At 34.5% G+C, this 18,588-nt stretch overlaps 1 protein-coding gene across 10 annotated transcripts in view; it reads right to left on the minus strand.

The window, feature by feature from the left end:
* NBEA (neurobeachin) overlaps positions 1 to 18,588 on the minus strand; it is a 514,855-nt gene that overhangs the window by 326,527 nt on the left and 169,740 nt on the right. For 7 of the 10 annotated variants that reach the window (XM_074859826.1, XM_074859825.1, XM_074859820.1 and 4 more), the window contains exons 22-27: positions 17,367 to 18,386; positions 13,428 to 13,645; positions 11,772 to 11,925; positions 4,890 to 4,913; positions 2,300 to 2,480; positions 1,052 to 1,182 (exon numbers count right to left, since the gene is read on the minus strand). In XM_074859826.1, the coding sequence (XP_074715927.1) occupies positions 1,052 to 1,182; positions 2,300 to 2,480; positions 4,890 to 4,913; positions 11,772 to 11,925; positions 13,428 to 13,645; positions 17,367 to 18,386 (1,728 nt within the window). The remainder of the gene's footprint in view (positions 1 to 1,051; positions 1,183 to 2,299; positions 2,481 to 4,889; positions 4,914 to 11,771; positions 11,926 to 13,427; positions 13,646 to 17,366; positions 18,387 to 18,588) is intronic. The other 3 variants (XM_074859829.1, XM_074859824.1, XM_074859821.1) reach the window with 1 other exon arrangement.

An 18,588-nucleotide genomic window follows, 5' to 3' on the forward strand; every position in this document is an offset into this window, starting at 1 on the left:
AACAACTGTACCACTTCCCAGAGTTAAGATAATAGTTTGCACACAAAAGTTGTTTCAGATTACAGTTGTTTCACAGAAGTACAATAAATTATTTCTAATACATGTGTTAAATTTAAAAATTATGAGTAGAAATGCTTTTAAAAATCAGTTTATATTCATTTTACTGAGAATTATTACAGACTACTTAGAGAATAACTGCTATTGTTACAAAAGCATAGAGTAGTATGCTTCCTTTAAAAAATTATAATGTATTACAAATGATGCCTAAACAGCTAGAAGTCTCCTTGTACTGATTTGCTTTGCACTGAATGTGGTAACGTGGAGAAATGTAATGTTTTTGTGAGATTTAATGAAATAATATTGCGAAAGGAGCTGAGTTTGTAAATGCTATCTGAAAAAGCCTTTAGGGACGAAAACCCACAGAATTTAGCAATGAAAATATAGTAGCAAAAAAAGAAATCCTTTACATCATACAAAGTATTGCATTTTAGTCATGGACTGTGCTAAATTCTTTGAGATTTTAGTTTCAGGACTCCCAAAGGCTTAAAGCTGTAAACAAGTAAAAAAAAGATGAGCAATGATTAATGAAACTGCAAAAACTAAGCTGTAATTGAATATTAAACAAGTTTTATTCCAAAAATCAGATAGAAAATACTGATGTGTAATATGCATTTAAAGGTCTGTTGAAGTTACCAGACTCAGATGTTCCACCAACAAAGATGTGATTGCAGAGTTTCATCAAAACTGCAAGTGCCCTGACAGATTAAAAAAGCTGTGCAGGTACATACGACAGAAGTGAGTAAGGGGACTTGCTCTTTGAAGTAGACCAAGCAAGAGAAGAAAAGCTGTTTAAAATTATGCAAGTCATACTACTGCATTAATGTCTTCTTGTTTCAAATAAATCCCCTCACATACTTTTACTTTACACCACTTAATAGCAAAAACATAAGATTTTGCCAAATATTTGAGAAGGCAGTCACAATTATTTTCTGATCCTATAAAGCAGTGGTACAGACTTGTCACTGCTGCTGGTAACTGAAGACTGGGTTACCTTAGTCGCTGCTGACGCAGTTACACCCTGAAGAGCCTCCTGAGTTTTACTGCTGATTAATGATGTCTTGTTCACTCTCTCTCTCTGCCTCTGCCGACATTCTAAGCAGTTCCTCACAGCCACACAACAAACTAAGAAGTTATGAAAATGCTACAAATTAGAATATTTTCTCATTATTATATTCAGAACATCAATCAGCAGACTGTACATCTAGTTTCATATGTCAGTAACCATGTCCAAATAGGAAATGCAACATAGTTCTCACATTAGACTGTCGGTACTAAGAAAGCATTATGGTGACTTACTCATTTCATTCTTTAGTTGAACAACTAAATGTTTTATATAACTGCTATATCACTGTATTAAAATTTGAAAATTATTAGTCCTTGACTGGAGCTCTCATATGTTATTGATCAGTTATCAACACTTAAAATCTGGAAGTACTTATGTACAGCTAGAATAGAAAAAAATAGTAGGCAGTAATTTAGAATTTGATGAAAATTGATCATTTAGAATAAACCACAAGTTTTATACCAGGAGCAGTATAATTATCAATGACCTAATAAGTCATAAGAATAATAACAGCACAAAATCTGAGTACAAAAATTATTCATCATTTGAGAGATGAAAAAGTATGTGGGACATACATAACATTAGCAAAACAGCGTCATGCCAGATGACAGTCAAAATTTAACGCTTGCAAGGATAAATTGATATAGTTTGCACAGAACAGTTTGAATTATTCATAAATTTTTAAATTTCCTAAATTAATTCTAACTAAATATAGCAAATACTAAATAGTGAAGAGAGGTGCCAGACTGTTGCAACATACATTAAGGTCTACAGAGTCTGCACATGCATCCCATACTTTTAATCTTACATAGACTATAAGTAGTCTTTGAAATCCATGGAGACTTGGATAAGGAGATCTGCCACATGCAGGTAGCAAAGTAGTTTTAAGGAAAAAAAAATAATTCTCCATTTACTTATATATATTTAGTATTTTTACTCCCTGAAAATACATACAACTTGAAATACACAAGAACAATTTCAGACATGTCATTTTAACTTATTCTTGTGTCTAAATTGAATCAACTTTAAAACTGTATCAAATCAATAATAACCAGGATTTTTATTCTATCACATCATAGTCAGTACAAGTCCTTTCCTACGTGTGTCACCATTTGATCCATCTGTAGCTCGTTGATCTGTAAGTAATTATTTAATACATACTGTCTGCCGACTTACCAAGCCTTAGGCACTGTCGCATTAGACCTCCAGAAGACATGTTTTTTTCAGCTTCAATCTCACTAAAATTTAGAGAACTGGCAAATACTAGTACATCAACCATTGCCATCAGACGGCTGAGAAAAGTTACTGCTGTCTCTGCTGACATTCCTTGTGTCACTTCAATATTTTCCAATTCAGTCTTTAAAAGGAGATAATTGAATTAAACAGTTTGAACACAACTGAAATATAAAGACAGCACATACACATACAAATCTAAATTGTTATGTTTAATGGCAAATACATTGAAAAGTTATTTAAAAATCCCCTATTACTATAAACTGTGAGTGAAATTTAAAGTAAGACAGCATGAAGAGTGAGAAAATTATTTACATTTACATGCTGTAGTAGACGCAAAAAAGTTTAATATAAATGAGAAAGTTATCAGCATTTACATAAAGACAGAGTGTGGCCAGATAGTAAAACAATGCATGGTATATAAGGGTGCAACATACTCTTACATTCTTCCATAGGCTAAGCAAACTGACAGGTAACAGATGAAAGTAATTACTGTATGTATAGCTTTTACATTCCTTTAGATATACAAATAAATGTGAGGAGGGGAGTGGGAAAAATCAGACAGTTTTGCCCTGTTTCCATGAATTGCTTCTCCCTGGGAATGCCTATACCATATAGGAACCTCACAGAGTCCAATTCTCCTGGATATCAGAAGACAGTATGTTTACTCTCTCACAACAGCAATGGGAGGAAGCAAAAATGTGCCAAGTTACATGGCGTGCAGCTCGTATTTCCCAAAGAAAGGCCATTTCTTTCCTAATGTAGTGTTGGACTATCCTTAATGGGAATCCACAGAAAAAAACTGAATGAGGTCAATATTTCTGAAATCTAAATGGGGATCATGTTTTTCTCCAAAAACATAGTTAAATGTCAAGAGTCATGTTTTCAAATGCATTCAGGTGTCTAACAGTGCAGATAAGTGAGAAAACAGTAAGTTTAATTAAAAAAAAAAAAAAATCTGTTTAAAGATTTTACCTCTGGAGCTAGGCAAAACAGAAAACAGGATTTAGTACTTGACTGTGACCACATTTATATACCTAAATACTATTTTAAAAATTGTTTACAGATGGCTGATTCTTATTGTCAACAAGATCTCAGACTGCAGGGCTCTTCTGAACACAGAGTTCAGTTATTTTGAAAATTATTACTTCTGTTGTGTTTGTTTATTTGTATTCATTTGCTAAGAAGTATCTATAAAAAAAAATCAAAATATGTTTTGTGCTCTTAAGGCTATTTCCTTCCAAAGAAAAAGAAATTTAAAAAAAATGCAAAATGCTTTATTTCCATAGTTTAAAAAATTACTATCTTCACTCATGAGTCACTTTTTAGAATATTTTACATCCAAAATTATAAAACTGTGCCAAAAAGGAATCAAACATTTTGAAAATTGGATACAATGTGGCATGTGTCACCACTTTATTTAATTTCTCTTAAGGATGTAACATGTCGGTTACATGAGTGATTTGGGAAAGGCTGTCATCTCTCTGATCTGCTCAATAATATCAGAAAAATGGTAAAACGACAATGCTCAGAAGAATGATTTCCAGACTATCTTCTTTAGCCAGGTCTCCCTTGCTTAGTGTGTGCTGTGTTCGTACTTTTTGGAAAAATAAGCTGCTGTTTTTTTATAACAGACTGGAACATCATTTCTGAAACCACTCATCCAAAGAAAATGTATTTGCTAAAATCTATAGCCATAACAGTCTGCTAGAAAAACTCACAGGTGGTTATAGAAACTGGAACTTCCAACTCATACTTGAAATAACATCAGGCTTGCTAGAAGCCAATTGACTGCTTGATGTTGATTTTTCTCAAGCTTCAACTGTATTGCATAAATCATAGTATTAAACCTTCTCAGAATATCTATTGTTTTATTTTGTTTGCAAGTTATGTAATAAATTCAATTTATATAATATTTTAGTATATTTTATCAAGATTTTTGCAAACTTTGAATTGAAAAAAAAAAAAAAAAATCTCTTTTTTCACAAATCTCCCTAAAATTTTCCTGGATGGAAAAAAAAAAAAGTGTGTCATTTTTTACAGCAAAACTTACCATCAGTTCTACCTGTTAGATACAGCACACTGATATTCTAATAACATTTAAAATAAACTCCATTGTTGATCAAGCTGCCTTCAGGTTTTAGCAATACTTTAGATAGCTGTAGCTCAAAAATTCTTTAAAAAGTGACCTGATCACCATTTCATGACTACTCAGCATACTTTAAGAGCAGTAACAAGTCTCCCATACAATTAACATGTTCAGGGCCTAAAGAGCTTTTCTACTGACAACCACATTTATAACTTAAATCATCTCACGGACCTGTCTACATTCAGTCCGGTAGCTGAGTAAGCATCATACTTGACAATGCATTAAGTTAGTCAAGGGAAACATGTTAGGAAAAATTAATGATTACACCCAGTACATTCCTATTCACATCCTACTATATGATATAGGAAAATAATAATAAAAAAGCCAAAATATTAAATGATCAAAAATAAGGTATTTTTGAAAATGCAAAAAACTGAAACTTACAGCAGCAATACTAACCTTAGAACCCTGGACATGCAACAGACAAAACAGACAACAGATCACAACAATAAAAGAAAAAGAAAATTATTTAAGTTAACTAAAAATACAATGTAAAATTGAAACAAATTAGTATCTTGGAATTATACATTTGTTTAATTTATAATTAGAACAGCAAAACATTTCAGCTCAGGATGAACATTTGAAAATAAAGACTTCTAAGAGGTAGTTATGCACAAGGAAAACTGTAAATCTTGTATTATTATGGAGTTCATGTAAACAACGATTCTTCCAAACCAATGTACATCTTTCATATAGTACATAGAGCAATTTTCTGAAGCAATGTAAACCAAAGTAATGTTTTCACTGATTATACAGAAATAAAATGAGAATTTTACAACAAGCTATTCAACTGAAATGTAATAAAGTAATTAATCCTTGTATGAGGAGGCAAATATGTTTAAAATGATTTGACAAAACAAATATAAATCACAAAAAACAAGCTGGTTCTTCATGCATAATGCTCCTTCCTTTGAAGCAATACAAGATAGCTCAATATATGTATTACTTGTGGGTGTGATTTCTTCAACCTAAACCAATATCATAGTGGATATCTGTATACTTTGGAACCATAGGGAAAAAAAAAACCCAAAGATTCACTAAGGCCCTGGGACTGAGTTAGTCTTCAAATTCCCATGTTCACAATTAAATAGGGGTGTTAAATTTTTATGTTTTAGTTTTAGGTAGATGCACTTTCTCTCTTATCACAATGGGCTAGGAACTAATCCTTAAGTTTTCACTGGTTACGTTTTAAAAAGAGAAAAAAAATGAATTTTCAACAGTATGTCAGTATTTTTGTCATTTAAATAGTGGAAAACCTAATTTAACAGAAAGAAAAAAAAAGTTGAAACAAACTGCTTGCTTTCCTTTTGGAACAGAAAACACCATGTTCGACCAGTTTTTAAATAAACATGTTTTCCTCTTTTCTAGATGGATGCACCTCAAGAATTAACCTGTGGCTATTATCTCTCAGTTACTAGCTGACAATTTTTACATCAGTGTGCCACCGATGATTCTCAGAATTGTAACAGATCACACAGCACCTCATGTGGAATCACATGAGTCATGAACATGATAATGCTAACACTATATACAGTACATACAAAAGAATATCTTGTCTTGGCTTTTAATAGATAGACCTAATAAGACTGTCTTTAAATGTTTAATTGAGCTTTGTAGACAGCCGTTCATATAACACCAGCAGCTCTCAGATCACAATTTGAGAGCTGCTGTTTTAAATGTTGCAAGCAAGAATTAGAATTGTAGACTTCACAGACTAAGTTGAGAAACAAACTAATTGCAAGGGGTCTGGAAATTTACTCTCAATTGTCACATATATTTCAACTCAGATTTCTACTGCCTTACTCAATGTCCTCAAGTCCTTGTCACAGCTGCTATGCTTGTAGTAAGCAATGATTACTTCAAATTCCTAGCTTGTACACAAAGTTTTTTTTCTGCCAATCAGCTTCTATTAACAGAAAGCATCTTCTGCAAACCTTTTTCCTTACAGCTCTCCACTTGTCCACCATCTTAAAAATGTCTTTCTTAGAGCTGTAATTAAAAAGCCTCAAAGACCTCCCACTCAGAAAGGAAAAAAAGAAAAAAGGAAATAGGTATTTTATATTTTATGACCTCCCTATAATATTGGCAGTTATCTAATATCCCCAATTTAATAACCAAGACATCACAATCAATAGTGAAACACACTCCAGCTTATACTGTAAAACAACAAAACTGATTATATTTTTTTGTAAATATTTGCTTCAGTTTCAAATTGTTTCATATATACAATTGACAGCCCTTTCAAAACACCAGCATTTTAAGCAAGTCCTTGTACAGACCCTGAGACAGAGGGTGGTACAGAATTGAAATCAAGGGAAATATTAAAACATGGGAATAGATTACTGTGAATTACAGTAAACTTCCCCCCCGTATGTCATACAAATGTATAACCTTCACTGTGTTCCTGAGTCACAGATTTGTGAGTGGTTTGTTTTTACACAGAATGCATTTTTTTTTTCTTTTTTCTATTCATACATAAAGGCTCCTGTTCACAGCACTATTCAGAACACCCTAGTCTGGATTAAAAAAAGCGAGGCAAAAGGCAGATTTCTATTACAAGAATTTAACAGCGAGGAGACTCCATAATTAAGATTTCCTGTTCCACAGCAGACAAGGGATCATGGAGTAATCTTCCACCCAGCCCAGAAAAATTGCCATTTCACTCCAAATCCTAACTATGCAAAGGAAAAAATCGTCTTGAAATGGGAAATTCCCCAAACATTAATCTTTTTAAAGAAACTGTGACAGTACTGCTTTTTCAGCAAGGGAGGGAACACAATACAGAATCTTTTGCACAAAGGAAAAAAAAATCTGCAATCCCTCCAATATTCTGAAAGTCATTTTGCTAAATTTATCTCTTGGTTCTTTTCTGCATATAGACTTAATTCATTCAAGCATCCAGTATTCAGCATCTATTCTATTAATGAGAAATAGGTGAAATGCCTTTAAAAAATGAAAGGCAATAGGGCACGTGTAATAACAACTAACTCTATAGCAGACTGTTGAGACAAGAGTTTTGTAACAGACATTTAGGACTCTTTATGAACGAACAGTCCAGGATGAGGCCTTGTTTGAACTCAGACCGACACACTGAAGTCAAGGAACTGTGAATAGGTAGGACTGTGAGATCGATAAAGGAACTATGTGTTTCTGTCTGTCATTTTCAACGTTAGAAAACAAGCTACATCATAAAAAGAGGCTGGATTCAGCTCTAGGTTAACAAACATTGCCATCAATGGACCCTACAGGGGTCTGGCTCACCAGGCACTAGAGGCTTACATTAGAGATAGCTGAATCATTCGCTTCTACTGAGTAGATCTCCATTGGCTAGAAATTTAGTCCACATGTAAGTACTTTCAGTGGATACCTAAATTTACCCTAATCTTTTCCGAATTCCATACTGTTTTATCATCTCAAAGTAAAAGGGTGGAATGACCTTTACTGTCTGTTCTATAGCCTTTTTGCTCTCATATTTCCTTATTCCAGACCAAAGAGTAATTTTTATACGTAGATGCAAATACATGTCCTATGCTGCAAATACAACACTCTAGGAGGAAATAAGTAAGAACTATTACTTTAAAATTTCAATATGGGCCCAAAAGGCCTTCAGTGGGAATATTTGAGAGTCACCATTCATGAAAGTGAGAAAGGAAGAAATGTAGCAAAATGAGCTCATACTTGTTGGTAAACTGAATATACATACTCTACAGGATCTACAAAATGTGGGGGTTTTGACACCCAGAAAAGCTCTACAGAATATAGATATGGAGGATCAGAGGCTTCCAAAGACAGACAGGCTAAACAAGATGAAGACTATGGATTCAAACAGGCATACCAGGAGATATGACTCAAGCCTACAAAGTCATAAATGATACGGAGATGAATAAAGACATGACTAACCGCTACATTCATAGCATAAACAGTAAGGCACATAGTGACTTTATACATTTAAGCAGGTTTAAAAAAAAAAAAAAGACAAGAAGTGCTTCAAAGATTATATAATTACTTTGTCAGACTCAATGCAGTAGGATATTATGGAAGCTAAAAGTGTAAGTAGCTTCAAAAAAGATTAGATAAAGTCTAGAAGGATAAATTCCTCAGTAGTTATTAAACATGACAGCCTGGACACCCTCTCTGGCTGTTAAAATCCTAAATGCTGAAAAGAAGTATCATTAGAGCAATCAATATGCTTGCTCAGACTTCTGTATATTGATGTAAGGTGCAGTCACTTTTGGAGGTAGAATGCTAAACCAGCTGGGCCCTTGGGCTGACCCAGTAAAGCAACTTATGTAACATGGGAACAGCTTGCTTTTGTGAGAGTAGTACAGTACTGCTTGACTTGACTTCTAATACCATGCCCAATTTAAATTACAGAATCACAAAATCATACAAAAACACACAATGGTTGAGGTTGGAAAGGATTCATGAGATGCACCACAAAATTTGGACTGCATATCTTGTGGAAAAAAACATTCATTAATGTAATTAACTACAATACAGCAGGTTCGATCTGAAAATCAAGAAACACTTTTTCACTGTGAGAGTGACTGAGCACTGGCACAGGTTGCCCAGGGAGGAGGTGGAGTCTCCATCCTCAGAGATACTCAGAAGCCATCTGAACACAGTCCTGGACAACTGGCTCTAGGTGGCCCTGCCTGAGCGGGGGCACTGGACCAGATGACTTCCAGAGATCCCTTCCAGCCTCAACCATTCTGTGATTCTTTGAATTGGTGACGGAGAAAGCATATTGGCTCTTTCCTCCCTTGAGAGTCACTCTGGCAGACAGTATCACTAGAAAGTCTGCCGTAAGTATTTTTATGCAGTGGAGACATCATATAAAATCTTCCAGTTTCAGACCTCCTTGCTTTTCCAATTAGCAGCTCTTGGAAGGATGAGAGTGAGAAAGAGCCTTTTGGTACTCACTGTAAGCACTGGACTACTTTGCCCTTTCAAGACTGAGAAGAAATATATTCCTAACCAGCAATCCATCCACCTTCTCCACAGCAGTTCAAGGATGCAAAAGTATTAGCAGTCTGAGAATCAGTGTGAAACTTCTTTTCATTCATCATATGATGGATATTCAGAAGTGGTCTGATGTCCAACAGGGGCATCAGTTCCCTTCATAACTGTGATCCAGAACAATATCAAGGGAGAACACCTTCTCTAAGAAGGAGGAAGGATATGCTGGGCTTTTTGTATCTGTCACAGATTAATAAATCCACCTTCCTGCTAACGTTTATGGATGGGCAATGATGGAACAGGGATGGGGTTGAATGGGAGGGAAAAAGCTCTCTGCTAGGTGGAAGTGATTATGAAATCATCATTTAGATGGTAACAGTTATTTCCAGGTGAAGGTAATATGTGATTTTACCAATTACTTCTCCCCACCTTCCCTGTACATCTGGGACAAAAGTATCCCTTTTTTTTTTTTTTTTTTTTAAATTTCACAGAGTAGGATTAATTCAGTTTGAAGCCAGCTACTGATCTTTTAGTGAATTAGTTTATTTCACAATTTATTTTTACTTTATTATCCTAAACAGATGGCAAAATGGATCATTTAAGTAATACACACAGTCCCCATGTAGTGGAGAAATTCATGCATAATACACAAATTTGAAAATGTAAAATTTTGTATCAATCATGAAAATCACTGCTATTGTAGCAAGGCAGTATCAACACACAGTATTTTAACAAATGGATATGTAATTTATAAAGCTGTTTCAGCTAGCTATCTATACACACACATATATATATATATTTGTTATCCAGAATAAATAGAGGGAAATGGTGAACTGCAAAATTATTATTCTATAGAATGGCTCTGCAGTGTCATAAACCAGGATAAGAGCTAAAAAACACAAAGACCATTCAATGGAATTGCAGCCTAATTAATGCTGTGCCTGGTTTGTATTTTTATATAAAAGATGGTAAAGAAAACATCTTCATTTATAAATGATACCTGGAACATTTGTTTTAAAAAATATCTCCCACTGTCCTTTTATCTAAAGACTGATAGTACAGCCTGCATCTTAAGATGGCTTGGTGTGCACTCTCTCATACTTGTCAATATTTGCAATAAAGCACTTGCAAAATCTTTTATTCAGCAACTCTGACATCATTGTTGTGACTACAGACAACTGAAGTCTTTCCTGTGAATCTTGCACTTTTACTTATGTCAAATATTTTCTCAGTAAAGACACATCATTTTACCATTAATGGCCTGGCTGAAAGTTATGTTAATGTTTCGACAATTGCTAGTCCATACATTCATATCTTTCAAATAAAATCATGCAAAATAGGATTTTTGCTAGCTAACTAGAAGTAATAGTAGAGGCAAAGTAATCTTAGTTGCTGAACGGCTAGAACAAGGAATTGAGCTTTTATTGCCAAAATACATTTGTAGCCTTCAGTGCCTACTAGCCACATTACCTCAGCAAAGCCTCTTTGTCCCTCCTGGGCCTTATTTTCTCTCATTTCAAAGACCAATATTAACTTGCTTAAGGGATTAAGATGCTTAAGGGATGCTCAAGATAACAGTTATAGTATGAAAAAAATAGTCACAAATATTATATCCACAGACAAGGCATCACATTCAAATACTGTAATTACTATTGTTGATGATGCAATATCTACAAAATATTTCTCCCTTTTTCGTGAAGCATTCTATTAGGCTACTCAGCCTGCCTGAGCTGTGATCACCTAAGAACTTACAACTTCCTAAGAACATTGGAGTGGATAAAAATACCAGCCTATTTCAATACAAGATTAAAAAAAAAAAAAAGGAACAAAGGTCAGAACCTACTGAAGGAAAAAGTAAACAGAGTAGTGAGGGGATGACTTGGTATCATTTGGCATGCAAACAAATGGTGGCCATGCAAAATAGATTTATGAATATCAATGACTAGCCATCATAAAGCAGGTAATTTTGTTACAGTAATCACGATTTGTAACCATGGTCCTAATGGTCTTCTATTTCAAATGAAATATTAAATACCTATGAAATATTACCCTTATTTAGTAAATACCTATGAAATATTATCCTTATTTAGTACTACTTCTCTAATAAGACTAGCATTTCAAATGCAAAATGTTATAAACGCTCTGTATATCAGAGCTTAATGGTTTCAACTATAAACTTACATTTTTTGAGGGAATTAGCAGAGAGGGGACATGAGTCCCTGAAGAAGAAACGTCAGCTGCAAATAGTGGTTTGTATTATTGACAACATTTTCTAATATAACCACTAGGTGGAAATATTGTACTTACAGTTGGGGATGTGGCTGCTGACAGCAATGGTAAAATTCCTCCACAAGCAATAATAATATTGTCTACCATCTGGGAAATGAGGTGTATTGTGTTGTGTACAAAAATAATATTTTCATTGCTATTGACAAAGTCCATCACAGACTTTGTGGAGTGACTGCAAGAACAGAAGAAAGAATGAATTAAAAACAAACAGTGAAAATAAGTTTAGATAAATTTATTCTTTACAACCAGACCGCAAATGTTTCTTTGATATAAAGGCAGAATCTCGTCTACAAAACTCTGCATGTAAACTGTCTAAAAATATGAACAGGACTAGTCTAACGAACAAATTGATTGGTATCTACTTTCACACCAGGATTAGTTTCAGATACCCAGTTGAGAACAACGGCTTGTAACCTTTTATTCCCATCAACCAGTACTTCACTTCACAGGCTGTTCTGCTGATAGCAGTAGGGTTGTTTCTTCAGCACAAAAGTTCTTACTTAATATTAAGAGATCATCATAATGCACTACTGACATTTGAAGCACCCTTGATAACACCTAATGATAACACTTGCTAGTGTTTCAAAGGAGAAATTTGATAATATGGTGACATCTTGGTCTAATATAAATTTTACTAACTAAAATTTAGCATTAGCCACAGCTTTGCAAGCCACTGATGCTAGTAAGATTAGCTGAAATCTCAGCAACTCCTGATTTTTGAGAAATTGTCCCATGAAACAGTCACTCCCCAAAATAAGACACTGTGAAAATATTGAGGAATACTCAGTCTATAAGTATGTTGTTTTCCTAAAACAACAGTGTTGCCAGCCAGCCAAGAAAAATTAAAGGCTTCAGTTGAAAATATACAAACTGAATTTTAATCTCCAAGAATTACCTAAATACAAAGTACAAACCCCTCCCACACATTTGGAAAAAAAAAAAAAAATATCAAAGTTTTCTATTTCTTAGTGACTATCACAGAACAGTTCACCAAACTGTAAATGAAATGCAATGTAGATTGGTCCTCAGATATAACTATGCTCAAGTTTTCTGAAAATGAACTATTTTGTCCTAGAAATCAGATTAAATAGTGTCTGTTATACCTAAGGGCTCTGATAACAATAAGTTATTGAGTATCTCTGTTAAAGTGTTCAAAAATCCTAGGAAATCCCATCGCTGTCATTAAATATAATATAACCACAAAGACTAACCACAACCAGAAGCTGGCATACAAAAAAAAATTGTCAACTAGAAAGAGTGATTCCTTAGAAAACGTTATAGGAAAGAGGTTTTATTTATAAGGTTTGCAGGTAGAGAAGCTCTCTTAATTGATCATTTGGAGAAAATAGCCATTAGCAGACACACAAGTCTTCCTCATGTCTGAAACAGAAGCAGCAGATACTAATGCTAAACATAAGCTGAAAGAGCAGCTCAGTTTAGTTAGGTATGTATGAGTTATTCAATCCCTCGAGAAAACAAAATTGTTACCTGTGAAATAGAGCTGTTACAGGCTGGGAAGGGGTGAAAAGAGAAGATACAAGATACAGAGGGCCACTTCAGCCAACACTAACTCTTTCCTTTCCCACTATCCCAGTAAGATCCTCTAAAACACATCTATTTTTCCTTTGTTGATGGAAACACAAATCAGGACTTAAAGAAGAAACAACCACCTACCTTCTCCAAACATGTACATCTGTTTCTAGTGCAAAAAGCAAGTCTGTCAGGAGCCGCTGGTGCATGGGAGACCATTTAAACTCTGGAATACGAAACATAGTTGTGCGTGGACCTGGACTAAATTGTCGTCGTTGCTCTTCTGTCATTGGCATTCCTCGAAATCCCAAGTCAACACGTAAATCCCGGTCTTGCTGGGTGACAGATCGACCCTGTACCGCCTACATCAACAAGAAGTTCAAAAATCATGTTAACTTTTTGTATAGTGTTTTTGAAGGGATCACAGAATTTGAGAAAGGATGGGCTAAAACTGGACTCAAGCACAAACTACAGGAGATACTGATATTCCAAGGCAGGCAGCATCCTTCAGTAAAGGAGCAGCTCCAATTCAAATCTATCAGCACTGAGGGGCTACAACTGGCTTTCCTTTCAGCTATTCACCGATGTTTTACACTCAGGTTCTTCACTTGAAGTATTACAGAAAAGACCAAATGCAGCCATATACAAGGTCAGCAGTGACAAGACTTTATTTATAGGAAACAACTATTCTTTTGTGCTGAAAACACAATTTTCTTTGAATATTTGACTCAAAACATGGACAAATTAAACACTGATGGCTTCAATGAATTAGTGTACTTTTACACAGCTCATCATTTTCCAAAACCAATTTATTTATCTGGTCTTTTTAGCAGAATCATTAGAGAATCAAGTCTCAAATCTCATTTTGCCAATTTTGTTACAGTTTGTTAATTGTTAACACTTTTATGCATCCTTAGGACATTCTTTAGATTCTCCCAACAGGTGGTGGATGTGAATTTTATTCCCTTTCAATACCTACATCCTCATGACTATTTCCACTTGGTGATCAAAGACAAAAGTAAAAGATACACATAGAGGATATGATTGAGAATACTGTGAAGGAAAAGGTAGTAAAGAACAAATATTTTGACTGAATTTGAGGCAAATACTTATAACATCGAAATTACTTATAATACTCAACATCTCTGAAAGGAAGAAATACAAAGTTGGACCCTTGAAATTATTTTAAAGTGACTTTATATTAGCTTAAAACTGGCAAAATAGAAAATATACTTGATTTGCTCACATATTCATTTCCTGATTTAAATCTGGACGTTTAAAGAAAAAAAGACATTTATAAAATATTTGTGCTAGCAATGTAAAAATGGACATGGCACTGGAGTTGAGCTCAGAAGTTCTTAGATATTTACTCTGATTTTGATCTGCTGTAGCGAGCATTTTGAGAGCAGGGCAGGTTCTCTTTTGGGTAAAACTACAGGTAGTTGTCATGTCAGCAGCAGTAATGGTATCATAAATGTACCATAACAGGAAAGCTTTTATCTAGCCAGTAATACTGTATTTGCAAGAATAGGCTTTGATGTGCATTGCATAACCCCCCATGAAACACAACTATCTACACTTGGGTGGCCAGTCTTTCAGTCATTTTCAGTGTTTTCAGTGGTCTCAAAGAGATCAAATCTAACGTGGCAGTACCCACACATGCTGCAATCAAAACTTCAACCTCTGGCTCCACTGCAGACATGTTAAAATTAACATTGCTCTTTACTCATGAAAACAATAATGCTTGATTTATGTTTTATTTAATATATATTTCCATATTTTTTTTGTTAACATTAACTTAATTTAAACAGAAAAGATTTAACTATGGACAGCTTACAGTTCACAGGGAATTTCGCAACACCCAAAGAAGATATTGGAAGATAACAATTCTGGTGGTTAGACAGTTGATAATTGTTTTTAAGAAAATTATTTAAGAGAGATATTAATGGCTACAGATTTAAACCAATTCATTGTAGTTTATCATTGATTTTAGTGGGAGGGAACTGTAATTTAAGTAGTATATGGAGAATCAAGGGAGGTAAATAACTTGTAGAGTCAGACCCTTGAAGAATACACAGTTTGTAGATAATCTGCGGATCTAAATAATATGTTAGGAATTTTGTGAGTAGCTAGGAGTAAAACATTTGGAAAGCATTTTGTTTCTCCTACCTTACAATGATCTGATAACAGTTCATTAAGTTTTATGTATCATTTTAAACCTAACAAATAATTATAGGCTTGAGGAATTTACATTTTTATAATTCAAGTGTTACAGCTGAAATTCATCAAGAGAAGAGGTAAAGGAACAGAAAAGTCCCAAAGTCACACTGACAGGATTTTCTACAGTAGCTAGTACAAAGTCATATTATATTTTTCATTAAAGATTTATCTTACAAATTCACTGTGTTTATGGGTGCATATAGGTATATAGCAAAGGAATACTAGTATTTCACTTGTCTTTTACTCTTTAAACAACAATCCACATTTCAAAATAAAAACTGACTGCTCCTTTTTCTTGCTATCCTCTAATCATTCCATTTATCAGTTTCCATGGTAATAACAGGCTTAATTTTAAGACTTAAAATAAGGTGTTTGGGAACTGATAGTAACAGATACACTATTCCTATTGAGAACTTTAAAGGCTTGATCTTTATCACACAGAATGCTTTTAAATATAAGGATCCCTACACAATGTTTGATAGTCCGTCACTGATGTTACCAGGATTTTCATAGTTTTGAAAACAATACTTACAAGAGAACCCCCAAGTTTTCTTATAATACCCGTCTAGGGAATGCAAGAACTCCATCTGCTTTTCTCTTCATAACAGAGGTTCTTACCATAGAAGAGAGACTTAGGAGAGTGTGTTCTTTCTGTATGTCAGAACCCACTGGTCTGAGTAACCATTTTTTTAAAAATAGTTTTTTAAAAGGGAAAGTATCTGTTTTGGAAACTATATTGTTTAAACAAATTCAAATGTCCATTCACTGGAGTTCTTCTGAAAGTATTATCTCCCTGAAGAACAAAGTGGGCAGGCTGATCTGTGTTCTTTTATCAGATGACATGTACTTTGAGTGTACGCGAGTGTATCTCTGAAACTTTCTTCTGATGATTTGGTACACACTAAACAGTACCGGGCAGAGCAATTTTTGCAATGTTTGTTTGGCTCTTCTTCCATAGTTTCAGGAAGTCTGCTTGACTTTAAAATCCTAGAATATAAATACTGGTGTACATACTGGACATCTAGTCAGCTAGTAAAATCTTGAAGGTAGTCAATTCTTTTACCTGATAACATCCTTAAAAGCAATCTTTGATTACCTGCTACAGTCTTTGAACAATGCCAGTGAGGAAATTAATCCTCTGCTTTAAAAGTTCAAAGTGATCCTATATTTTGCTGTGTATAAGGAGTACAAATTTTCAGAATGCTATGGCTCTCACAAAACCACTAATTTCTCAGAATTTTTCAGAGGGAGACCTAGACAAGAAAGGATCTCCAAGAAGAAAGTACATACTACTTCTTTCATTAATCATCTCTGGTCTAGAAATCAAATCACAGTTTTCCTTCTATTATCCCAAAACTATTTCTTTTCTTGTGTTAGGATCAAATGTCAAGATTACTTAGGCCAGCATTCCTGTACAGGAAGAAAGACAGTGTACTAAAGTGATGTAAGACTACCTCTGAGAAAGGTACAGTAAGAGTAAAAAACACTTCTGTGTGTATTTCATAATAAAGTATAAATATTTCTAATTTTAAGACATACTAATAAGAAAGTCTAAAGCCGAATTCTAAGAGTATCATTTAATCTGTCCAGAAGCACTAAGGAAAATGTGTGAGAGATTCACTTAGCAAGTTTTTTTTAAACCAAAGCATCCACAATTGCAATACATATTTTCTATACAGATATGAAAGACTTCACAATCCTTACATGTTACAGCATTTTCAAAGCACATAGGCTTGGAGGACAGACACCTTTCATATAATTAAAGAAATATAGTTCAAATGTCTCTCAGACCTCATACTATCAATTTATCAATGAACAGCAATTACATCAGACATATACATGGCTACAGCTCTTGAAACTTACCTGGGTTGTGGTAGTTGTCTGGATCTTCCGTATCTCCTTTCCTGCTTCCTTACCATCATCAGATCTTTCTGTATCTGATATTATACTTCCTGCATCAACACTAGGTACAGTTTTGCTACCAGAAGACTCTGTCTCAAGAGTTGTGGCAGTCATTTCAGCATATTCTAATCCTTTAGATGACGAAGCCAACTCCCTCTCAGAAATGCTACTCATTCCATCTGAAGTTGTATGAATCTTGAACTCCTTGTCCTCTATTATACTTGAAGCACATGTTATATCTACACTACCTGTCATATGTGCAAGCAATCCCAAATCATCATTTACACCAAGATGCATCTGTGTCTCTTGCACATTTGGAATAGAAATGTGATTACTTGAAAGTTCAGGTAGAAGTTTCTCCTCTTGACTAGGTATTTTATCAAAGAGAAATGAGGTACTGTTATTAGAAGGTTCATCTTTCTCATCAGCCAGAGTTATTAATGGACCATTATCTTTTTCTTCATTCTTCTTAATAATACCCACACTTCCATGAACATTATTTTGGAGCTTCTCAACAGCAGCACTATATACATTATCTAGAAGCGATTCGACTTCTACAAGTGCACCATTTTCTCCAGTTACCAGTGTCTCTGGTGATAAATCCATATCATCAAGTTTTACTTCAGTAGCTTCTACCTTTTCAGCTTTTATATCAACTAAAAGGTCATGAACTTCCACATGCACTCCTCCTCCTGGTCTCTCAGCACTTCCAAGCACATCATCTGACACCTTTGTAGCCATAAGTAAGTCCCTCGTATCTGTGCTGACAGGGTAATCTGTTTCACTTTCTGGACTTTGACTTTGTGAAAGGTCTTCTATCTCTCGAATTTCCATTCCACCTTTTGCTCCTGTTGTCTGAGAGGAAAGACCTGAGATGGTACTCACATTCCCCTTCTTCCCCTTTTTTATGTTTTCTTCCTCTTGCCTTTGATACTCTTCATACATTTTTGCCAGATACTCCTTGTGAGCCTCATATGTGACCTTAAAAAGAAAACAACAGATTATATAGATAAATATATGCGACATGAACCTGGACAAAAACTAACAAGAATCTTAATAACATATTACATACACCTTACAAATTGTTTCACAGCAAAGCACCTACAATGACAAAAAAATGCCACCTTGACATGTATGGAGACAGCCACCAGATGGCACTAAATCACTTTACATCTTATCTTAT

The sequence above is a fragment of the Strix uralensis genome, chromosome 2 (assembly GCF_047716275.1).
Source record: "Strix uralensis isolate ZFMK-TIS-50842 chromosome 2, bStrUra1, whole genome shotgun sequence".
Taxonomy (NCBI): Eukaryota; Metazoa; Chordata; class Aves; order Strigiformes; family Strigidae; genus Strix; species Strix uralensis.